This window comes from Tuber melanosporum (assembly GCF_000151645.1).
Source record: "Tuber melanosporum whole genome shotgun sequence assembly, scaffold_3, strain Mel28".
Lineage (NCBI taxonomy): Eukaryota > Fungi > Ascomycota > Pezizomycetes > Pezizales > Tuberaceae > Tuber > Tuber melanosporum.
The window spans coordinates 783,545-807,714 of NW_003298974.1; the positions used below are offsets into that span (position 1 = coordinate 783,545).

The 24,170-nt window shown below is 48.2% G+C and overlaps 5 protein-coding genes; 4 read left to right on the top strand and 1 right to left on the bottom strand.

Moving 5' to 3' along the window:
• Positions 1–2,733: 2,733 nt before the first annotated feature.
• GSTUM_00006790001 (uncharacterized protein) lies at positions 2,734–6,204 on the top strand (the record flags this gene model as incomplete). XM_002838951.2 has 4 exons in its annotated part: positions 2,734–3,185; positions 3,251–3,320; positions 3,373–4,520; positions 4,574–6,204. 4 exons carry the CDS (start codon positions 2,734–2,736, stop codon positions 5,694–5,696), a joined length of 2,793 nt encoding a protein of 930 aa, XP_002838997.1. The 3' UTR covers positions 5,697–6,204.
• A 160-nt stretch (positions 6,205–6,364) lies between these two features.
• On the bottom strand, positions 6,365–7,383 carry GSTUM_00006791001 (uncharacterized protein). XM_002838952.2 has 3 exons: positions 7,323–7,383; positions 7,163–7,240; positions 6,365–7,086 (listed from the first exon to the last, which is right to left on the bottom strand). Exons 1-3 carry the CDS (start codon positions 7,344–7,346, stop codon positions 6,472–6,474), a joined length of 717 nt encoding a protein of 238 aa, XP_002838998.1. The 5' UTR covers positions 7,347–7,383; the 3' UTR covers positions 6,365–6,471.
• Positions 7,384–7,797: 414 nt separating this feature from the next.
• On the top strand, positions 7,798–9,680 carry GSTUM_00006792001 (uncharacterized protein; the record flags this gene model as incomplete). XM_002838953.2 has 5 exons in its annotated part: positions 7,798–7,811; positions 7,867–8,770; positions 8,837–9,392; positions 9,449–9,574; positions 9,601–9,680. The coding sequence occupies 5 exons, from the start codon at positions 7,798–7,800 to the stop codon at positions 9,606–9,608; spliced, it is 1,608 nt and encodes a 535-aa protein (XP_002838999.1). The 3' UTR covers positions 9,609–9,680.
• An 886-nt stretch (positions 9,681–10,566) lies between these two features.
• On the top strand, positions 10,567–14,279 carry GSTUM_00006793001 (uncharacterized protein). XM_002838954.2 has 9 exons: positions 10,567–10,939; positions 11,027–11,239; positions 11,306–11,404; positions 11,472–11,733; positions 11,822–12,183; positions 12,256–12,969; positions 13,053–13,175; positions 13,223–13,678; positions 13,758–14,279. The coding sequence occupies exons 1-9, from the start codon at positions 10,901–10,903 to the stop codon at positions 13,761–13,763; spliced, it is 2,274 nt and encodes a 757-aa protein (XP_002839000.1). The 5' UTR covers positions 10,567–10,900; the 3' UTR covers positions 13,764–14,279.
• A 6,012-nt stretch (positions 14,280–20,291) lies between these two features.
• On the top strand, positions 20,292–23,373 carry GSTUM_00006794001 (uncharacterized protein). XM_002838955.2 has 7 exons: positions 20,292–20,569; positions 20,670–21,030; positions 21,353–21,589; positions 21,652–21,926; positions 21,998–22,283; positions 22,335–22,616; positions 22,676–23,373. The coding sequence occupies exons 3-7, from the start codon at positions 21,496–21,498 to the stop codon at positions 22,735–22,737; spliced, it is 999 nt and encodes a 332-aa protein (XP_002839001.1). The 5' UTR covers positions 20,292–20,569; positions 20,670–21,030; positions 21,353–21,495; the 3' UTR covers positions 22,738–23,373.
• The last annotated feature ends 797 nt before the right edge of the window (positions 23,374–24,170 follow it).

Sequence of the window (24,170 nt, forward strand, 5' to 3'; positions counted from 1 at the left end):
GCTGGGGTAAGGCGAAGGGTACCAGAATCATAATAAGTTACAGTATTACCAATGGCAAAAATAAGGTTCCCGTAGTGCATCTTTCAATTATGACGCTCTAACCCCGGCTCCTCTCGTAGGTTTACCTTCGCGAATCGACAGTGATTCCTCTACAGTATGGTTGGGGTGCAGCAAGACATGAATGGTTATTATAATATAATAATGTATCTTACCACCCCATCTTTGCACCTTCATTCTTGGCCTCCCAGCTTCGTGAGGCCAACAATCCAGCATCTGGGCACAGCATCCGCACTGCGGAACTCCCTATGAAAATATCCATGGAAGTCGATCGCATTCCAAGCCGTCATACCGGTATCTCTCGACACGATCTTTTTTTTTGGACCGTTACTCTAACCCCCACTCAGGGTCACGATACGTTCACAATAATAACATTATCATAATCATGTATTACCATAATATTATTATTATTTTTATATCGATAATCTTACAATAATATGATTGTTCATATATTATCACTCGTCAATAAACCCCAAAACTCATGGATGACAACTGCACTTATGATTGGCAGACGTTCGACTTATGTTCAAGTTCTATGCTCAGGGTTTATGCTCATTCTCGTAGCTTCGTGCTGTCCTGACGTATGGCGTGCCAGGTATGTATGTAGCCGCATTTGACGCACCCTCGTCCGCGCGCAGTAAGCTGCATGAACCCTGTTCCAGAATCTGCTCCAGTGCTGAGGGTATGGCCCGGCTGAGCTCCATCCAAAGCTACATTCAATTCGAACAACCTTTTCCAAGGAGAAGCTGAAGGAAAATGTTGTGCCAGCCTGCAGAGAGGGAAAAAAAGGGCAAGACAAAAAAAAGACAGACATGCTGAAGAAAGTCTTCCCACGATCGAAGTTTTTGTCTCTCGATTCGCGGAGAGGCATTCGGATAACTGCTCGAGTGTGAAGAAGGAGAAAAAATATTTTGAGCTATTGGATATCCAGGGCAGAAGTTCATTTTTTCTTCTTCTTCACCCCCACAGCTGCCGATTCATTTTCAATATGCTGTCCATAGCGTCTTGGAGTTTGACCAATTGCTTCGTGGAACCGGATGCGGGGAATATTTGTGAAGCCTGATATCATTGCTCACGATAGGGGAAAAAAAAGTGATTTTGGGGAGGAGGAGAATTGTGTGATTGATTGAATTTTCCGCTGGCGGGTGATGGCTTCGAGTGATAGGCAGGAAATATCTCCCGGGGGATAAATGGGTTACTTTACTCGAGTATTATGGAGTTGATGGGAGTTTACTGGTTGGCGCTTTTTAGGAGTTGGTTTTTTTAGGGTCCGATAGATAGATATTCTTTTCAACAAACATAATGCCGTATCCTACCTCAGATGATGGGCCAGAGTGGATTCTAGGGTGCTTGAGTGCAGTGTATGATACCAGTATGCTGGTGCTGGATCGTGTTCAAGGATTTTATCGACACCAGTATGATACTCGAGTATCATACTCGAGTACTCGCAGTGTAGTGAACCAGACCACATGATCGGGAGATGGAGGAAATTGGCGTCAAGGCTGGCATGCTGAGAGAAAATCCAGCAGCCAGAAGCCCGCAGCCAGCAGCCAGCCGTTCAACCACCCAACTGTGTTTATTCCGGCATCTTGTGCCCTAATGAACCAATGAAAAATGAAAAGGAAAAAAACCAGATAAAGCTAAGGGTAGAACTGCCTCTGAGAAGAGTTACGCTAATCACAGTAATGGCGTGGGGAGCATTAATATTGTGTTTGTTGGAGGACAGCTGTACGAGTATTTCTAGTCTAGTGATTCATCCAGCATCATTCGAAAGTCGGTTAGCAACGCTAGAGGTCCCGTAGGTTCCTGTTAGACTGCCGCATTGAAGGTCATCAACTACGGTTGATAGTTACTGTACCTGTGGTAGAGAAGGGTAGATGCCGCTATGATACTATGATCTCAGAGTTCTTGGCAGAAGGAGGTGGTCTTGTTGTATGATTTGATTATGATAATGATTTTAATTTAATTTACTGAGTATTAGACTATGCTCTTGGAAAGTGGTCAGATCATTGGCAACCGGAAAAAAAAAAAAAAAAAAAAACCCGGATTCTCTGTTGACATTTCCATCACCAAGACAAAGCCAGACAAACAGAGAAACACAAAGAAAGAAAAATTGAATATCATCCACACGATGCAGACTTGATAATGAGACGAGACTATAGGGTAATGCTGTGCATATCATTCTGGCAGCGTGGATCACATTCAAGCAGTACAGTACCGTACCGTAGTTCCTAAAAGCTAAGACCAACCTTCCCGTTCATCCCCCCAAAAAAGCCTTCCCCGTTCCATCAGCCTCATCAACAACGCTTTTTCCGCTCCCCCCCCTATCGTTCTCCCCCCCCCCATCTCTGGGTTTCATCGTCTTCCTCTCACCTCGCTTCACCTCCACCTTCGGCCCCGAGTCACAGCTTATCGACCCTACGACACGCGAACCTTCACCCCTGGGCCATAGCTCTCCTACCAACAATCTCCTAACTTCCGCTCCGCGTCAAAACGCGCGACTATCCCTTGCAACCAACTCCGGCATCTTCACTTCTACAGGTGCAACAAAGAAACTTCCTGTCGCACACGTCAACGCCTAACTACGAGCAGCGGACATATCTCTGAGCACTCGTCTCCGCCGGACGAACAGAGGTGCCCTGACCAACCGACGGCGCCGTGTTGGCGGCAGAAGCCATGCCCCAAGCGATGACGCCAGGAGATCTGGTCGACGCTTCCCGCCATGATTTTCAACATGGCACCCCAAACCATTCGGGATCTGCCCCTGGCAAGCAGGCAGAGCTTGTCGTTCGGAACCCTCGCCTCCCGCACATCACACAGGGCTTCATCGAGCTGAGATTGCTTGTTTCTCGACTGGTACAGGATTCGCACAATAGGTTACAAGGGATGATCGGCCTGTTGGCAGAAGGGGGACGGTCGGATGGGGACAAGAAGGCGCGCATAATAGAGCACATGCTGGAGAGGCGGAAACAATTTATCAAACTACTGGTTTTGACCATGTGGGCGAAAAATGCGCAGGCGGTTAGTGAGGTAATTGATCTCAAGGTTTTTCTGGATACTCGACAGGAAATTTTCCACAGGGTGGTCTGGAACCTCTACGAGGTCAGGAGGAAAATGAGTTATGCTAGGTGCGGCCCTGCTCTGGATTGGGTGCATGAATTTTAACGGACGCTTCTAACAATCCCAATTCTAGAATTCCTAACCCCGACCTCGACACCGCCGTGCGGGTACTATCCACGGGTCGGGCGAATACTGCGATGACTGTATGTAGTCTTCACCTTCACATATCGTGTTTTACTGACGAGCTTTACGCAGAGGCGCTATGTCCCACCTAAGAAGTTGACATCCGGGGAAACGTTGAAAATATTACGAGATCTCAACACGCTACTCTCTCTACGGCTTGCCCTTCACGAGAAACTGCCGCCTTATTTCCGGGACTACACGATTGCATCTGGCCGTGTGACCTTCACCGTCGCCGATGAGTTTGAAGCGGATCTATCCATTGGGGACGAAGACCCGACATCCCAGTTATATCTGGTCGATTTCCGCTTTATATTTAAACCATCGGCCTCAACCCTCCCAGCCGGCCGCATCAGGGATGAGGTTGAAAGAACTGGCAATAAAATCTTGGAGCAGAAGGGACTGGAAGGAATCTACGACTACTTGCATGGGTTCGTCATGACAGACAAGATATGCACACTTGCCCGCCAGTTCCAGATAATGCTCACAGGCAGATGGACTGAGAACTTGGTAGTCGAGATGCGCAAGAGGACATTGGTTGTACAATACTGGGTCAGTAGGGTTACAGAGGGCGCAACCAAGAGCTGGATCGAGGTCGGTATTAAGCGTGGCACCGGAGGGAGGCCAAGCCATGTCGGCGTGCGATGGATACGCGATGGGAAAGCGGTCCAAGATCAGGAAGTTCCTCTGGACGTAGCGGTTCTATCTGCTGAGAACCTGATCAAAACCGTAGTTGCTATGCACACCAAACACATACTCACCTCGATACGGGGCCGGCTCGCGCATTCGCCAGTATTCCCGCTATCGGCCATGGTCCTAACCACTCATTCAACGGACTCGTTTAATTCCTCACTAAAACTACAATTGACACCTTCAAGACCAATCAAGTTTCTGATTGAACCCATCACAGGCCGATTTGCATTGCACCCACTCACCATGGTGTCGACACATGTCGAAGCTGCAATGAATAATTCACCCACCGGTGTCGAGGAGGTGATCATAAGGCTGAAATTCGTGTTAACACAGGAGGAGGTTGAGACCAGGGCTCGCAGCATGGGATGGGAGGTATTGAAGGTGCTTAATATTCGAAAAGAGGAGCTCAAGGGATTCTTCCCAAATAGTACCAAGTACATAACATATCTCAGGAGGAAAGGCTGGGGGAAGGAATGGGTCGTTGTTATGGTTCTGGCAGAGACAGGCCAGACCTGGTGGGTTGCTAAAGTGTAAGCATTTCCTACTCAAACAAGACAGATCCATCACTCCTAACCCCACACAGATACGAGGCTCCCAGCCAATGGTCCATGAGCATGGCCCTTGAGATCCCCGTGCAGGGCGAAGCCAACGCTACGTACGGTTTCCTAGGAAACCTGGAGAAAATTTCATCGGCGATGATAACCCTATACGTCAATCAATCAGTACTAGTTGAGAAGGGAGTGCAGCACAAGCTCCAGCCCAGCAAGGTAGCCGATCCCAAACTCACCATCCCAGACCTATATATCCGCTTCTCTAGCCTGATCCGCGCAAACTGGGGCATCGACGTCCTGCGATTAACCTTCCAGGGGCTAGGAACAGAGGGGAAATGTATCGTGACGGTCCTCGGCAGAACCAAAGAACCAATGACCCAACTTGGCTCGACAAACATCTCAGCAGCAGACAGCGATGTCTCCTTTCACCCACAATCCGGCAGCTATGCAATAAGGTTTAACATTAATGTTGGCGAATCGGTCATAGAGCCGCTAACAGAGAAGCTCCACCGCATAGAACGTCTGATCCGCTTCGTCGCCGTGATCCGGAGATTCAAACTCCCATGCTTGGACGTCTCCCTGGGCAGGATCGCCTTCACGTACGACACCGAATCAAACTCCTCAGCAGAAGTCAGCTTCTCCGGTGATCGCGAGATGAAGCTCCACCTCCCACCCCGAAGCCCGCATATCCGTATCAAAGGCTTCCTAGAACACAGACTCAACGTCTCGGGCTTAGAAACTGTTGTAATGGCACTAACGGTAACACTTCCACTCCTTCTCGCTTTCGAAAGGATCGAGGCGGCCGTCGGCGACAGGAGTGACGGCCACGTCTTCGTGCTCTCCAGGGGCGTGGATTGGTTCCGCATCTACTATCGGCGCCTCGGCGTGGTTCTCGATTGGCAGCTCCAGTGTCGCAAGAGCGTGCTACATTGGTTTGTGCGCGACGCCGCGAGCAGCAATCCCGAATCCGAGGCCGAGATCGTGGGTGGGGAGGGCAGACGTAAGGCTGAGGAATTGAAGGGCATCTGGAGCGGCGAGGTGGAGGGGGATTGGGAGCCGTTGAAGAGTGGGGCTGCTGCAGGACTACGCGAGGTAGGGGCTCTGGCTTGGAAGATCCATGAGTTGATTTATGCGGGGAGGCGCGCGATATCGTAAGAGGGGAAAAGGGCCAGAGGGGAGGCTGTACCATTAGCTTCATTCTTTCTTCTGTCATTTTTTACCGCTTTTCCAAATTCCTTTCTTTCTGTTACACCCACCGCTGCTACCACCACCACGGCTAAGCGTAACGACACGAAAATAGCTATTACCTAGATGGCCCATGGGCCTTTCCCCTCCTCATCTCTCTCTTTCTCTTCCCTCTCTCATCCTACCACTTATTTCCTCGGAGGTGTCTCACGCACAGTCTCTCCTGTTCGATCTCCCATCCTCTTTCTCCACCCCCTACCCACCTAATTCCTGGCCCGGTGTGGTGTGGGATTGGTGGGCGGTTCGAAACGGATTATTTTTAATTATTTTTTTCTTTCTTTCAACTGTCCGATTCTAGGGCTGGAGTTTTGCTTTTTTTCTTCCTTTTTCCTCTTCTCATCATACAAACATCAAAACTTATTTCTAGTTCTCTTTTTTTATCTTTCATGTTATGTCATTTGATGGCGGGGGTGCGCGGATGTACATATCACGGTAGGGTAGGGGTTGGTGTGATAGGTTTTTTCCTCCTGTTTCATGAACGGAGTGGGGGGTATTCATTGTTAAAGCAAATGTGAGAGGAGAAGGAAGGGGAAAAAAGAAAAAGAAAAAAAGTCAACCAATCGTTTGTGTATGTAGTGTAAGCTATTCACGATATAATAGACTTACAATCCCCTCCAATATTTTAACCGCTGAATACATCTCCGTTTGTTTGCACCAACTACCCTTCACAAGCGAGTAAAATCAATCAACCTTTCTTAACCCACCCTTCCACAATACTTCTCCCACGGGATACATTCTCATTCACAACCCTCCTCCCATCCCGAACCGCCTTCCCACTCGTCTCCGCGGCCTCTTCAATCCCACGCCGAACAAGCAAGTGCTTCTCTGCGACCTCAGGAACCATCTTCTCCCACTCCCACACCAAATCCGCCACGTTCCGTGTTGTCTTTGGCAGGAAGTACCATCCCGCGCCTATGCCAACAAACACGGGTGTCAGTGCGCGGATGGGAAACATGCGGTTCCGCGCAACGATGGAGCCGGCCATGGCCGAGACGGCGACGTACAGGATGCCCGGGACCACCTTTTCCTCCGAGGACTTGGGAGGCGCAAGGGAGCTTATGGTTGAGGTTATGCTGTGCTCGTAGGAGAGGTACTTGGAGAACGCAAGGTCAATGTGCTTTTGTAGGAGGACGGTGTGCGCGTGCAGAAATAGCCGGGCTTTGCGGATCTCGGCGGCTAGGCGGTCGGTTGGGGTTGGAGTTGTTGTAATTAGACTTGGGGATTTTGTGTCGGCGAATGTGGGCGTGGTGGTGGTGGTGTGGGAGTATGTTGGGGGGGTATCGTAGATTGATTTCTTGCCCTGTGGTGGATCAATTAGTCCCTTGTTGTTTATTGAGCTGTGGTTCGCACTAATTGGGAAGGGAGGAGAAGCATACCCGTCCCTCATCGGCAAACACGGGAGTAATAGTACTAGCTATCGCTCCGATAGTAGTGAGTGTAATGATGGCGGTGCGCTACCGACCACAATGTTAGCTTATTCTTCTTCAAAGCAGGGGATCGAAGCAATTGATCGCACAGTATCGACCAGAAGCTTACCTGTGAGCTAAGACGGAATGCCATTGGCTGTAGGTAGATTGTTTGGTAATGAGGGTGCTGTTGGTCGGGTGTAGTGTGGTGGTGGTGATGTGATGTTCGGGGAAGTTATCGAGGTCCTCGATTTTGGCTTGGCAGAGATGGCATCAGGTGTCACTCGGAAGTGTCTTTTTTTTCTTTCTCTGGGGACGTCCAAGGGGGTGCCATACCGGTAGTGCAGTGCACCTTCATGGTGGAGTCTTTTAAGACTAGGAAGCTAGTATGATAATTTATTGGCCGTATGATTCACTGGCATTATCACAGTTTGGAGGTGGAGCGGTGCTTATATCAACTGAAGCTCTAAAATAATTATTGAATATGAGTGGATCCGCAGAGCCTCCCACTTGAGCCTTGGCAGATTCTCGTATTGTAAGTTACTTCGCGCCGGCATCCTGCATGCCGGCCCAGCTATTACTATCTTTCCTTCGCAACATTTTCCATGGCGGCAAAGGTGTAAGGCTCCAATTCTCACCCCCGTTCTCCATTCCTTCTAACGCTTGCCTTCCAGCTTGGTTATCGGCGCAACAAACGGCCACTTCATCGAAGCCTTTGCAAAAATCACAGCTCTACACGCGAAAAACAACTTCTCACTCTCCCTCCTCCTCGGCGACCTATTCTCAGATCCAAGCCAGGCAACCTCCAAAGAGGCGGAGAACATAGAACGCCTACTCCACGGCAAGATCCGTGTTCCATTACCAATCTACTTTGGGCTGGGACAGCACTCGCTCCCTGTGCCCGTCCGCGAAAAGATCAATTCATCCGGCGAAGTCTGCGAGAACCTCTTCTTTCTCGGAAAGAAGACTATCCTGAACACGTCCGACGGCATACGGATCGTTGCGCTGGGCGGGAGGCTAGATGCTGGGCTCGTAACCGGGGAAACGGGAGGTATCGAGGGAGAAACATTGCCGTTTTATTCGGATAAGGACGCGAAGGGGTTGAAGGGAGCTAATTATGCAGATTTACTGCTTACTTATGAGTGGCCGGAAGGGGTGGGGAATCTTTCTGCGCTCGCACCGCCGGGCGTGAAAGGTACGGGTGTGATTGCAGAATTGGCGGCGGCACTGAGCCCTAGGTATCATTTTGCTGCTGGTGGAGAGATATTTTGGGAGAGGGAGCCGTATCAGAATGGGATGAGGTCGAGTGATGGAGGATCTGATACTAAGATTACGAGGTTCCTGAGTGTTGCGGATTGGGGGAATGAGAAGAGGGCAAAGGCGTTGTATGCTTTCTCAATTAACCCCAAGGATACAAATATTTCAAGACCTGCCTCCACTACTGCCTGTCCGTATCGAGAGGGCGGGGGCAAGAAAAGACCGAGACAGGACTCAACTGGCGGAGCGAGCTTTTTCTGGGGAGATCACACCAGTGGCGGATACGAGCGGGGCGGCAGGGGCGGCAAGCGCGGGAGAGGGGTAAGAGGCGCGCGGGAAGCTAGGCCTCCACCTGGACGCATGTGAACTCTCACCCTTTCCAACGAGACCTTAGCTAACTTGTCACCAGCCGAATCCTGTTTCTTCTGCCTGAGCTACCCGCAACTCGAAAAGCACCTGATAGTCTCGATCGGTAACGAAGCATACGTAACTACCGCCAAAGGCCCGTTAACAAACCCTACCACCAACCCCTCTACACTCCCATTCTCGTCCCACGTCCTTATAATCCCCCTGACCCACACACCAACCGTAACTGCCATTGACGATGAAGACTCACGAAAGTCCACCATCGAGGAAATGACAAATTATCGTCTGGCGATAGAACGAATGCTCAAAAGTCGCGACTGCGGCGCAGTAACCTTTGAGGTATCCCGTGCTAATGGTGTGCACTCCCATTGGCAGCTAATCCCTGTACCTGTTGATAAATTGGCGGCTGTGGAAGAAGCTTTCAAGAGCGAAGCTTTGGCTGACCGAATTGGGGAGTTTGAAAAGAGAGGGTTGGATGCTGAGAACGAGGGGGATTATTTCCGGATATGGATATCTGGGATGGATGGGAGCCTAGTGGTCAGTCTGAAAGAGGGGGAGTACTTTGATTTGCAGTTTGGTAAGTTGTTCTTTCTGTCGTGGTTAGAGCTGGGTTGTGTCTGACTGGTTGCATAGGCCGAAAAGTATTGGCGAAGGTGATGGGTCTCAAAAGCGTGCATTGGAGGGATTGTGCACAGACTTTTGAGCAGGAAGTTAAGGACGCGAACGATTTCAAGGAAGCTTTTAAGTCTTTTGATTTTAGTTTGTGATGTACGATTGCTTTATAGATATGTAATGTATTACTAACTGTTATAATTACAATAGCCTGATGTAACTTAGATAGCCAATTTTCAATTATTTACAGCAAGGGACGCAAGCTCTGGTGCCTAAAGATCTTGACAGCTTTATAATGGCCCCAGTGTAAAGGCACAAGTTTGCACCTACTATCACTCGGTAAATTACCTCCCGCGCCGGAGGTCAGCCGGAGAGCTTGGACCAGTACTGTACTCACTCGTCTTTGCCAAGAATACCTCCGCGAGGCGAATATTTGGGAGGACTCCTGCAAATTATCGGCTGGCGAAGGTATTCTTGGCAAAGACGAGTGAGTACTGTACCAAGCCTGTAGAACCGCAAACTGAACCCGGTCTGCGATAGAGCATATGAGGCATTGTGGCGGACGGCTAGTTCGGTCCGACTACATGGTTCCAAATGTGCCGGAAGCCAGCGACTCGCCAGGTTCACTGCAATACTAGCTTTACCGATTTAAGCATTTGTAGGCCCAATTTAATGCGATCTAATAATAATAAAAGGCGAAACAGTGGATTTTTTTTTTGGAGGTTCCATCACAGACAGCTTTCTTGAACCGATTCGGGTCATGCTTGAGCACTTTACAGCGCAGTACTGCAAATACCAAATATATAGTGTCTTAGAGCACGAAAAAGCGCACTGTTTAGAGAGACATTTCATAAGTTACGGTACCAGTTGAATATGGGTAGTTCCGAGGTCTTTTGTCCGGGTAACCGGGGGCTGGATTACAGGGATTTTCAATTCCTCTGACAGAGCCGCCAGTTGTACACGCATGTTACATACTATGATGCAGCGAGGCAACAGTGCATTCGGCGGGGGAATTTTGATAGCGGGGGGTGGGGCCAATAACCAGCTTCCAACGCTTCCTTTTGTCTTGGCATTTCCATTGTGATTCCCTGGTCTCTCTCTCTCTTTCTGCTTCACGACAACTAGACTTCCTTTTGAATTTAGCTTGTCCCTTCCACTTAGCAACTTTAACCCACCCACCACTGCTATCATACCGTCAACCGTCAACCGATTTTACACCACCACCACCACGAACCCTCGCTTTCTCTGGTCCTTCATTTTCTTTTCTTTTTCCTCCCCCCCCCCTTGTCTTTCCTCCACTGCTGCCATATTTCCTCACTTCACCTCCTCCGAGCGTTAGCTAACGTCTGTGGTGAATCGTCTTTTTCTTGGTTTTTTTTTTTTTTAGACTTTCTCGGAACGAGTACTCTTGTGTTTTGGTGGGACAGGGGCTTCGAGCTAGCATTAATTTCTTCTTGAATTTCTGAATTGAAGATGAATCGCTCTCGCGGTAAGATCAGGCCGCCACGTAGGGTATTATCTGTTCTATCCTGTTTGTTTACCATCTCATGTCACGCCTCGTGAAGACTGACATTTGGGAAAACAAAAATAAATAAATAGGGGCTCGCCACGGATCATGTAGATTTTGACGAATACTGGGAGGTCCTGGCCCAATCGCTGCGAGAAATCTACGCAAAGAACGCCTCCCACTTATCCTTTGAAGAGGTCTATAGAAACGCATATAAACTTGTCTTGAAGAAACACGGTGATCGCCTCTACGGGAATGTGAAGAAGTTGGTTGGAGAGCACTTGCAGATGGTTGCCGTTAATGATGTTAAACCTTTGCTACCTAGCTCCATTGTTACTGGGGACGTTTCGTTTGGTACGGCAACTACCGAGAGGAGGACGGTTGGGACAAAATTCTTGGAAAGATTGAAGTTTGTTTGGGAAGACCATCAACTCTGCATGGGCATGATGAAGGAGGTTTTAATGTATATGGTTGGTCACCTGTTTCTGGTGGTTGGGTTTGGGCAAGTATATTTCGATTTTGCTGACTTTGGAGTAGGATCGAGTGTTTTGCGCTGATCATAAAATCCCTTCGATATATGTTTCTTGTATGGGGCTTTTCCGTGATCACATCCTAAGGCATCCTGAGTACAACATTGGGAACGCTTTGAACAGTGTTATCATGGACCAGATTAAGATGGAGCGGGATGGCGATATCATCAATCGTGCTACAATTAGAGCTTGTGTATACATGCTTGAAGGGTTATACGAAACAGAGGAGGAGCTTGAGGATCAGAAGGTGTACCTGACAAGCTTTGAAAGTATGCTCACCTTCCCAAAATTAAGCTTTTCGAAGGCAGCATGGAAGGCAGCATGGTTTGCTCAACGCTAACCGAATCGGAACTATAGAGAACTTTATCCTGGCCAGCGAAGTGTTCTACCAAAAGGAGGGAGAACAATTGCTGCGGGATTGTGATGCTGCCACATACCTACGAAAAGTAGATAAGCGTCTCAAGGAGGAATATTCTCGGTGCCACGATACCTTGTCCGTGCTGACTGAACCGAAGATAATGAAAGTCGTTGACCAGCAATTGATTGATGCAAACATAAACGATGTTATGGAGATGGAAGGCTCAGGTCTCCAGTTTATGCTAGACAATGACAGATACGAGGACTTGAAGCTTGTCTATGAGTTGATCAGCAGAGTGGATTCCGAAAAGAGGAGCCTCAAGAAAAAAATGTGTGCAAGGTTGGTGACAATGGGTAAAGAGGTTAATCGAACAGTCTCCACACCGCAGACAGGTACAGCTTCAGGAACAGACGGTACAGGAGATTCAAGCAAGTCGAGTGCTACGATAGTAAGCGAAGAAAAGGTAGCGAACAACATAACTCTTGTTGCTATCAGATGGGTCGATGAGGTCTTGGCACTAAAGGACAAATATGAAAACATCTGGGAACGGTCATTTGATAGGGATAAAGGGATACAAGCTGCCATGACCAGGGCATTCACAGATTTCATCAACGATTTTGACAGATCGCCGGAATTCATCTCTCTGTTCATCGACGAAAATCTACGCAAAGGCCTGAAGGGCAAGACAGAGAGTGAAGTTGATGCTGTGCTTGATAAAGCGTTAACTCTGTTCCGATATATTGCTGATAAGGATGTTTTCGAAAGATATTATAAAAAGCATCTTTCTCGTCGTCTTTTGATGAATCGCTCGGTGTCCCACGATGCTGAGAAGCAGATGATTGGTAAATTTAAGATGGAGGTCGGATTCGCATTCACAGGCAAGTTTGAAGGCATGTTCAAAGACATGAATATCTCAGAGGAGATGACAAGCGAGTTCAAAAGGCTGTCGCAAGAGAGTGATAACAACTACAAGAAGGGTGTTGAGTTGTCCGTCCAGATTCTCACATCTACTTTCTGGCCAGTGGGTGGGGGCACAAGCGATCATCCATGTATCTTTCCACTGGAGATCAGGGCCGTCAGGGATTCATTTACACAATACTACCTAGATCGACACAGCGGGCGCAGGTTAGATTGGCGCCCTGATATGGTGTGTTTTCTTTTCCTTTCTCTTTTCCTTTCCCAAGTGTATAAATTAATTTACGAGTTGTTAATCATGGTGACTTGTTACAGGGTACGGCGGATGTCAGAGCTACTTTCAAAGGGAAGAGGCACGAGTTAAATGTTACAACCTATGGTATGGTTATTTTAATGGCCTTCAGCGAGCTCAGCTCCGGAGGGACATTGTCCTTTGAGGTGTGATCTCTGTCCCGGTGCTCCTGTGACTAGTTAACATTTAGTAGGAAATCCAGACCATCACCTCCATCCCAGAGCAGGATCTCGTCCGAAATCTCCAAGCTCTCGCGGTAGCCCCTAAAACACGCGTTCTAATCAAGAAGCCAATGTCTCGAGATATCCGGTTAACAGATGTCTTTGCTGTTAACGAAGAATTCTCCTCAAAATTCATGCGCATTCGCATTGGCGTAGTAGCTACCAATCGCGCTGAAACTGAGCAGGAGAGAAGAGATACAGATGAGAAAACCGAGAGATACAGAGGGGCTACAATTGAAGCTGCCCTTGTGAGAATAATGAAACAACGAAAGCTTATATCTCACACAGAGCTTGTCAATGAGGTGCTTACTCAAATGGCCTCGAGGTTTAACCCCGACCTTACAATGATAAAGAAGAGGATTGAGTCATTGATGGAAAGGGAATATATGGAGCGTGCTGAAGGGGAGAGGCAGGTCTATCGCTATATTGTATGTTCTCCCATGACATCACCTCCTCTCCTTACTGTGATAATAGGATATTACCCGGAAACAGTGCTAAGATTGTTAGGCCTAATTCCACACCCCCTGACCCAAAAACCTTGCTGTTGGCTATCCCATCTTATCCCCTTTATTTTTTTCAACAGGGTGGTGTCTTTTCTCCCTTTTTAAATTCATACCTACATCCTTTCTCCTTCCCTCTTTCTCAATTCGGTCATCTTCATTTCTAGTATATACTTGGCGTTCGTGAAAAAAGCGGCCTGATACGTCCTATAGGGGACCTTTTCATTTTTCAGTTTTTGCTTTCTTCCTATATTTCTTTTTCCCTACACGGACTAAATGAGCGGTGATGGAATGGCATGGACGGGTAGTTGCAATGAAATCTTTGATGATAAAATGGGGTTTGCCCTCCCCAATGGGAATAAATAGTTTGCTGATTGTACTGAGAATATCAATGGGTGTTACAGTATTGCGATATCTGTATCTGAGTGGTTTGGGGTTTGCAAAAAATTGTCGCTAGTGGGTTGCATGATTGCATTGTTACTAAAAATTTGTAAAAAAGGGAATAATTGTCGGCTTGCGAGTAGCTTGGCAGTTGTTATAGTTTTTTGTTGCTGCTGGTGATTGGGGGGGGTGAATGAGGTTCGATACGATACCATCTAGCTCAACCTAGAACACTAAAAGTATTTCCTTCTGTTCAGTGCGCAATTGAAACTAGAAGTCGCTAGAAAATAATACCACCGTACGGGATGAACCGAATTGAGTTACGTTAATGTTCCACGGCTCACCATGAAGCTGTCAATTTGTGATGTGTCACGACAGCTCACTCGCACCCGTGTCCACGGAAGCCAAATCCGCACGGGGCGTCACTCGAATGGTGATGGGGATACGGATCCTCACCAACACACCGACAAAACATAAATTAAACTGCTCCAAAGAGAGACGGGGTTTCGCAGTGCTGGGGTTTCTGTGACTGTTATTTAGCAATTCTTACTGCAGAAAGCTGGTGCTGTGCCTTGCCCTCTTGAGCCCCCGGCAACATTAGAGTGGAGAAGATGGGTATTTGTTGTGAAGGTTTTGGGCAGTTTGTTTTATTTCGAGAAATCCATGTGCTGGGCTGACTCACTCGAGCAGTATGTGTTTTTTTTTTTCTGGGCTGTGGGAGCGAAAGGGATCAAGAGTGAGATCTTATGAAGTATTACGCGTACAAGTCTAACGGTGATAGGGGAAACAAATCGGCTTATTAACGTCCATGCATCGGACAGAAATTCTCGCCGCCACCGCCACCACTCCCTCCACTCAATCCATAACTCTATCCCACACTGAGGATTTCCACTCAAGATATGCATCGCCTGATAGGATACCAGCAACACCCACCTTCTTCATTCGTTGCTCACTCGATAACGGGGAATGGGATGGGGTTTTAGGTTTGTTTGAACCAACCCACTCATTACCTCCCCTTTCTCATCTATGTTCCATTCTGTCTGACTGTGCCTGGTTCCTGCATGAAGGATTTGACGATTGGTCGGTCCTTGCCGTGTCCTTTTTTCTTTTTCTTCTTTTTTCTTTCACAGGCTCTCCCTCGGGGAATGACATGGAAATATCCTGACTGTGATGTAGGTAGACTTTCATCAGCTAACTGGCTAGGCAGCCCGAAAACCGCCACGAGTAACGAGTAACTAAATACGAATCTACAGTCCACGAGCCAGAGTACTGAACACGCCCATCTTTAAGTACCATGTCGGTACGCAGCAATGGCAAAATGGCCTCTAGAGAAAAGAATGATCAGCAAGTAGCAGGCATGTGGTCGCTCGGCCCTGGAACCGTACCCCTGGACGGGTCTTTGAGGGGCATCGCCTCCAGCAAAATACCATTCCAGAAGGAGGGGCTTGACATTGGTAATGTTGGTCGATATAATACCCTGGATAATTTTAAGAGCAATAAAGATCTGAATAATTTCCCGGCTGACTCATTGCAAGCAGGGCCTCATTGTTGGTGATTGTACCATAGCAAGCGTTCCGCCTCGCTCTCATTTCCGTGTCCGAGAGTGAGGAGTGAGGTTTTCCCCCAAGAATTATCCTGGCCCGTGGCAAGAGGTCCCCGGGTCCAAGGATCCAAGACGAGGGGGTCAGAAAGGGACAGAAAGGGACAGAAAATATGAGGTGCGATGATTGGGGCTCACGTCTTCTCACTCGTGTTTCATCATGCCGACAAGACTACGTGGTGGATTCCCTATTCCTCCATGCAGACGGTATAGACGCCCAGGCGAAACTATGTGGAAACAAGTATAGCGAACAGTACGAACATGCATACCCCTCTCTCTAACCGTAAGTTAGAGTAGAAAGGAGGAACTGCAATGCTCGAGTACTCGTACCAGTAATTGTATTTTGTATGATGAGAATTGCCATTCTACATCACCCTGCCTGCCACATAATTGGGTGGCTGTGCCCACCTTATGTTGCACAATGCACGGGCCGACGATTATGATTACTTTTCTGGCGTTCACCTACGGTAGCTAAATAAAAACAAGGACAATTACTTAGGCAGGAAACGTATCAACACTCGGCCGCAACAAGTATTTTCAAATGTTGGACCCTGGAGTAAGTGGGGGATCGGTTGGGGAAGGGCTCCGTGGTTTAATTTCACAAGAATATTGTGCTATGGTTTAGTAGATGATAATATAATACAAGTAGATGAAATAATTTGTATTATAGGGAGGATGGGGTAATTTTGAACCCCATACAAAGTTGTCCTGGCTAACTTAACTTGTATCAAAATCCATTGCTTGTAACATGATGTTTGGGTAGACTAAAAAGCATTGCGGCAGTAGGCCCTACAAGGCCTAACTTCAACCCAACTTAAACTGGAATTTTTCAGGAAATACCCCGTCTAATATATGTATTTATGTACCTGTATCATACCATACCGGTGCTTTACAGTACTTGGGTACCGGTATGATAGTCCATCATATTCGAGCACCGGTAACCTAACCTAGGTGTCGCACACCGTATTACAAAAGACACACCAGGCACCAGGTCTACTTTTACCTCACCGCATCTCCTGGCTTCTCCACTCCTACAATAGGTACGGGTACAAGTACCGCAAGAGTGCCGCAAGCCGACTCTTTAACACCGAGGATATCAAAGTGGCTTGCAGTAGTTGCCCCCCCCCAAAAAAAAAAAAAAAAAAAAAAAAAGAAAACCTCTCGACCGGAATAGGATGACGGCCTTGTCTGTGTGTTCTCTCCCGGAAAAGGCGGCTTTATCACAGTGTTTGTGCGACAGAGCGCTTCGCGTATTGGCCGACATAGTGTGGTTGGTTGGTTGTGTTTCCTTTCGATGACAAGTATTCTAGCCTTCCGTGCTGTTTATCGCGGCTTTCGAGGAACTCAACAAGTACGACAATGTGGGAGGTTGGAAAGGAAGATTCCCACTGTCTTAGACGCGCCTCGGGTCGTGTTTAACTCGATCGGGTGAAGATCTGGGGTTCCTTGATACAGGTACGAGTAGGTTGTTGAGCTTTTAGCGTGTGTAGTGGGGCCTTTCGGGTAGAGATCAGCACCGAGTGGTGATTTTTTTCTTTCCTTTTTTTACCTTTTCGTTCGTAGGTGGTCGGTGGCTGGGTTTGTCTGGTACTCGAGTACGGTACTGTACAGTATTCGTACGAGTACCAGAGGTTTTTTCTTTCTTTTTTTCTCTTCAACTCCCTTCTGGTTGTCCTGGCTTTTGGAATTGCGGTACCGATATCTTAGGTAAGCTGATTCAGGTCTGGCTCATTATCGGTATGTGGACTCGCCGCTATGGGGGTGGCCTGGGTGTGGATTTCGGCCAAGTCTTGATTTTATTCGGGGACGAGATGCCCGAGTACTGCGCTAGTACGGCGGAGATCGCGAGATTTGTCTTAGTCTTGGATTAAGCCTCTTGGAATACGGTACTCGAGTAGAGTGCTATATACGACGAGCACGAGTACTAGTACCTCAGTGCCTGTGGAGCATCCACATCACTGGAATGAGGGCGGCTATCTACCGTACTCTGTCAGCACGAGTACAACGCTGGTCCGGGTGCGGGCGGTCAGATTTCTCAGCGGGAAGGTTCTTGGATGACAAAGATAGCATGACTTCCCTAACGGAATATGCCCTGTCCGCCCGTTCTCGTCAAGGCAAGTCAGATTGACAGAAGGCAGATTGACATGACGGATGGTGCCAGGAGCCCCTTCAATAATGTGCACTGCTGTAATATGGTGTCCAGTTTATCCGTTTATGGGCTGTCGTGGATAATCCACAAGGGCGGAGCACCAGAATACACACCTCGTCAAAATACCGGTATTGGTATGATACTCAGCACACAATTCGTTACTGATCGGTCAGACCTTGGTAATCCAACCGGTAGCTCGCAAGCCAACCAATGGGGACTGTGTATTTGGGTGTTCCGCGACTACTGCACACTCGAGTACAGTACTCGAGTACTCGTACCTGTATCCAGCTATCCTACTTGTACAGCTTCCTCGGCTCAGGCGAAAACGTGTACTCGTAAGGGCTATCTTCCTCCACACGAAACACTTGCATTGTCAAGGAGCGGGGTGTGAAGCAATGGCGCAGCAAGTTATCGCTTCAAGCTATGGAGTAGACCGCGAATGGGCCCAGGGAGCAGCAGGTGGCACAGCGAACGAACCATGCAAGACCAGCACTCGCCAAGACATTGTGCATGGCTCGTATCAGACTGTGCTGGTACCGTACTGTACTAGTACCTTGTGCCGGCTACCGCAGGTGGACCTCGCATGACCCGAATCCAAGAGGTTGAGGTGGGGTAAAAGAAAAAATTGAGGATCTGCGGTGTGCATTTTCATAACACTTACTTGTATTACAAGTACTCGTACCATACGACAGCACTTGCTCGACTTGGGAAGTGGGTAGGGTCCAAGGTAGAGAGATCTAGTTTAGCAGCTTCCAAAAGGGCTTCGCTGTGGCAAATCTATCAATTTGCATGATCTCGGAGACAATAGATTGTCTAAGGACCCAAGGTCAGGTCAAGCGCGCAGCGATGGTAGGATTGCGGATGGATTGCCCCTGCGAGATCCTGAAGAGGGAATATGGATGATAAGGGATAAATGAATGGCATCTGAACCCGTATCATAACTTTCATCCCGGATATGTCCAGGGTTTGCCCGGTGGGAACACAGGGGTGGGGAACAAACGAACGAACCGGTGGGGAGAATCGCTACCAGCTTACCGTATGAGCATTGAAAGCTGAAATCCCACTCGCAGGATAATAATACCCGCATAGGTCTCTCTGGCCTCGGTGAAACAAACATCATATTATGGAGTTGAAAGCACTCTGTAATTCTTTCTCCTTTCTCTTATTGTTTCCGCGAGCTACCCGCCGCCGTATTTGTCACCTAAGGCTGAGATTGGGCGCGACTGTGGCGGGGATCAAGTCTAGGAGTTACCGTAGTGGGAGCAAACCGAATATATCGCATCATAATATTATGATGTGTATTTCTTTCTTTTTATTTTATTTTTTATTATTATTATAACCATTGTGGTACAGTGCTCACAACCTTACCTACCGTATCATGCTGCACCCGAGTAGCACAGTGTGGCGGTCGCTCATACTCGAGCACCGGTACCAAGTAGAGTCGATTACACGTACCGTACAGTTGTACTGGTATGTGGAGGTGGGCTTACTGTAATCGAGGGTGGGAGAAAACAAAGATGCCAACTGAACGAGCACTCAGTACTGTACGGGTATAGTACGAGTAGTCTACGCGTAAGGAGGGCGTGGACACAACGAGAAGAGGGAGAGTCCCGGAGGGTTTTTTTCTTTTTTTCTTTCTTCTTTACAATAGCGGTGGTTGCCGGGAGAATATAACATGCGGAGTTACAAGTAAGATGAAGGAAATGCTGGGTGGGAAGAGCGGTTTTACCCATTTGGGTTATATTGGCATATATGATGCTTGGGAGAATATGTCTTACACACATATGCGCCATTTACTCGTATAGTACAAAGCACTCGAGTACCTCCGTACTGTAGAAGCTTGGAGATGGGTGCAATGGCGGGGATTCATTGTGGCCGTGGTAGCCGCGGTGTGAATTGACTGTATAGTACAAGCAGTGCATACCCCTTCCTTCACGCAAACTCTAGAAAGGTCGCAGCCAGACCATTGTTGGATCGATTGATCGCTTCATGGCGCATGGTGGTTCTCAAGTCATAAGGATGAGGGATGCTAGTACGAGCACTGTATGATACGAGTACTCGTGCTTGCACTTGTACCCGTACACTGTAGAAACGGGGCTTTCTCCGGGGCTGGGTTTTTTTGGGTGCTTTTTCATTTTTCTTTTCGTGGCGGGAGAAGAGGAGGAAGAGGAAACGGAGATGTTTTTCCTCCACTCAGGTGTGACCTGTCGTCTGGAGCCGCCTGTGAGGCTGAGTTCTCTAACATTCTGGTTGCCAAGAGGTAACCCAATCCCGGCAGCTAAACTGCAACCAGTAATCTGTTTACCGTTACCACCCTGCGAGTTGTGGCCAACCACTGTAAAAGTGGCACTGGGTACGTATGTGTGGTTCATGCAATCGTGAGCCTCTTTTTCCTTCATCACAGCTCGAGAAAACATCCACACGGCAAAGGCGTGAAGGCAAGCAAGCCCTCGATAAACTGCTTGGAATTGAATTTGCGGCCAGCGCATCCCCTCAAGCTGTCCTCTGTACTCTGCTGACAGCTAGGTTATGCTTCGTCCACCCGCTTCACTTGCCCATCCACCACATTCCGCCAACGTTTTACCACTGCTACGTTTGCTACCGCTTCAAACGACCTTTTTCCTAGGCTGGCTATCGCTTGATCGTCGTTGACGAGACCACGACCTCTCTTTTTTGTTCCTCTCACTAGGTATTCCATTAAGGACCGGCCCTGCTAGTTTACTATTCTGATTCCTCCACTCCTCCCTCTCCCCCTCTAACACTTTCACTCTTTCTTCCCTTTACGATAGGTTATGTGAAACGACACTGGTCTCTACAACAGCTCTTATTCCACGCACACGCAAACGCATACACACCTCTCCCCTGAATCAAAAATTATCGAATAACTCACGAATTCACGAATCCACAGCCTGGCCGTTCTGGGTAGGAAGGGGCTATTTGTTGCGGTTGTCCCTGGTTTGGCCTATTTGCTTTTTTTCCCAGTTCCTATTTTTCCTTTTCCATCCCCCCTCCCCACGTTTTGTGGTGCATACAAGTGATCTCACCGAAAAGGGAAAGCGTAGGGCTTCAGCTGCTGAGCAACATCAGAGAACGAAGGGCTGGGTTAGAGTTTGGGCCACACTTGCCTGTGTGTCATCCGGGTCAGGTAAGGTGGGTTAGCTCTGGTTTCTTGTGTCGCCCTGTGAGTATAGAAGCATAAGGTACCGGTACTGGTCCTGTACCGTACTCGAGTAGAAGCGCACTAGAGAGACCTGCTCTGCGGGAAAGAAAGGGCCCAGTTTTCTATAAGTAGGGCTCCCAACCTCGAGTACTGTGGGGTCTCTTTTTTTTTTTGCTGCTAGCCCCCACCCTCCACCCACGACTTCGCTGGATATACCACCTTGCTTCCCTGCATTACTCGTACAAGCGCTTTGTTGTACGGAATACCTACCGCTGCTGCTAACTCAGACTGGTTTCTGGCTCCAATATCTAGCAGCGCCTTTTAGAGGATAGATAAATACCTCCGGCTCAACCCCCCTTCATTCCGGCCGCATTACCCTCTCCCGCGTACATAGACACTCCTACGACTTGGACGTTTGCATACCGTTACGAAGAATCATTGTTATTACGAACACGATGCGTGCCATAGTATTTCGGTTCGTAGCAGCTAGTCTGTTTGCCGCTCTTACGAATGCTCAGACATTTACGGATTGTAACCCTATGTTGAAGAGTATGTGAAACCCGTTGGATGTAATTGTTGGGGACTCCGGACTAACGAGAATTGGGTAATAGCCTGCCCTCCCGATCCTGCGCTCTCCGGAATATATCAGCATACCTATGGCGGAGAAGCGCCCAACTTCAAGTACTTGTCGAGCAAGGATTCCGTCAAGTATGGTGGAAAGGATGGAGCGGTCTTTAGAATTGCAAAGCCAAAGGATGCGCCGACAATTATTAGCAGCTTTTATATAATGTGGGGTAGATATGAAGTTGTCCTGAAGGCGGCCCCGGGTGCCGGTATCGTCTCTTCGATAGTCCTCCAGTCAGATGACCTTGACGAAATCGATTGGGTATGTTGATTCACCAGCTATCACTTGTTGGTATATATGGTGTATACATGGGTTTCTAACAACTACTATAGGAGTGGCTCGGCGGCAAACCTGGAGAAGCACAGTCAAATTACTTTGGAAAGGGGAATACCGCCACCTACGACCGTGGTGCGGTCCACCCCATCGATAGTCAGGCTAGGTTCCATAAATACGGGATTGACTGGACTGCCGAGAAGATTGACTGGTTGATCGATGACGTTGTCGTCCGTACCCTTAAGCCCAGCCAGGTCAAGGGTGACTTTTACCCCCAGACTCCCATGACTGCTAGAATCGGATCATGGGCAGGTGGAGATCCCGACAATGAGCAAGGCGTTATTGGTTAGTCGTTTGGAATGCAGTTTCGGTGGATTTGGACTAACGGCGATATAGACTGGTCCGGAGGACCAACCGATTTTACCAAGGGACCCTTTGACATGTTCGTCCAGAGCATCTACGTTCGGGACTACTCCACGGGAAAGGAATACATCTACACTGATAAGTCTGGATCCGCCGCCTCTATCAAGTCCAACGGTGGCAGCATAATGGGAGGGGGGGCCAACCCGGGAACCCCCAACCTGTCATCATCCTCGTCCGCGGCCCTATCATCTGGCTCCTCCGGCTCTTTCAACGCCCCATCCAACAGCGGCCGCCTCTCCTCAACAGCTAGCAAAAGTGAGCCTACCCCGACCAACGGATCATCCGGCCCCAAACCGACTAACACAAACGCGGAGGCCACCCAAAAATCACCCTCGCCATCCTTGCAGCCACCCTCGCCGCCATCTGGTTCTACTGAAACCCTTTCCACAGTTACGCGTGGGGCAGATCTCACTGCCACTGGAAACTCTACTGGACCCGCGGCACCAACAACCACTGGACCCAATCTATCTGCGAACACTGGTGTGCCTGTTGCTAATGGGTCTGCTAAAACCCCCATTGTTGCGGGGATAGCAGTGGCATTTGCAGGGGTGGTTTCTGGGTGGCTTTTGTAGATTTTTTCATCTAGGGTTTCTATTATTAATTAACTAGGGATAGAATTTGGTTTTAACTTTTTCCTCCCCTTTTCATGTTTTATTTTATCGGGATGGCATGGGTGTTTTTTCTTTTTCTTTTTCTTTTTCTTTACTCTCCTTTGTCCGTTGGCATCCTATTTCCTATCACGAATGAAGGTTATGCATAGCGAATGATTTTTATTTTTGCATGAGGTTTGTTTTCAATTTCCTCCTCTTGCTCTCTTTTTATTACATATCCTCTCGATTGTAGTGGTTGTAGCGCACGATTATCTATGTGGGCTGTGGCATAAATAGTGAATGTATTCTATATGATTTAAGATGAAGATAAAGATGGGGGTTAATGTCGGGGGTTTTGGAAATCTTGGGGGACTTAGTTGCGATGTCTGGGGTTTAATACGAAGGTGGCGAAGTTGAAGTCGCTCTCACATTTTTTGCTCCCGTTAGTAGTTTTCGTATGGTAGTTTAGCATCGCTGGTATGTCTGTGCCCAGCGATTGCACAGTACAGTACTCTATCACTATTGATCACCACTGAGCACCGCGGCTTCGGCAAAGTTCTCATACTTCGATTGATGCTAGATGGGCTTAACTAGAGACGATGCATTACCATGTCATTGGGAGTGCGCAGATGAAATCGCTCAGGGCATGTACTGCTTCGTATTGTTGCATACTTTGCTGGAATGCCGCCTGCTTGTACTTGTTTAACGTGCGGCCTACAGTAATTCTACCAGGGCGGATATTGTCAATTCGTTGTGCGAAGGGTGCACGGCGTGAATGATATGGTACTAGTCTGATCATGAAAATAATCGGGGGTTTTTTTCTTCTTTTTTTTTTTTTGCGGTACTAACGACACGTCTGCTGAGCCAGATATCTTTCCATTTGTCCGTACCTACGTACAAATCGGGGGGGGGACCTGGGGGATTTTTCCGGAAAGCTTGTATCATAGTTCCGAGGTTGCGTGTAGCAGCACGAGATATCACTCGTCTACCCTGACTTTGACAGTAAACTCGGGCACCTGCCACTCTACCGCTGGGTTGTTGACGGGCGGGCGTGAGGTGGATTTCCTGATCCGGGTTTTGTCGATTTGGGCTTTATCTTCTTCTTTTCCTTTCCGGTTGGGCGTTATTGGGTGGGGGGTTGATGATCTGCCTTTCCGCGTGTGGTGGTGGGGAACCAGTGGGTTGTGTGGGTAACCGCATCTGATGGATGATATTATGT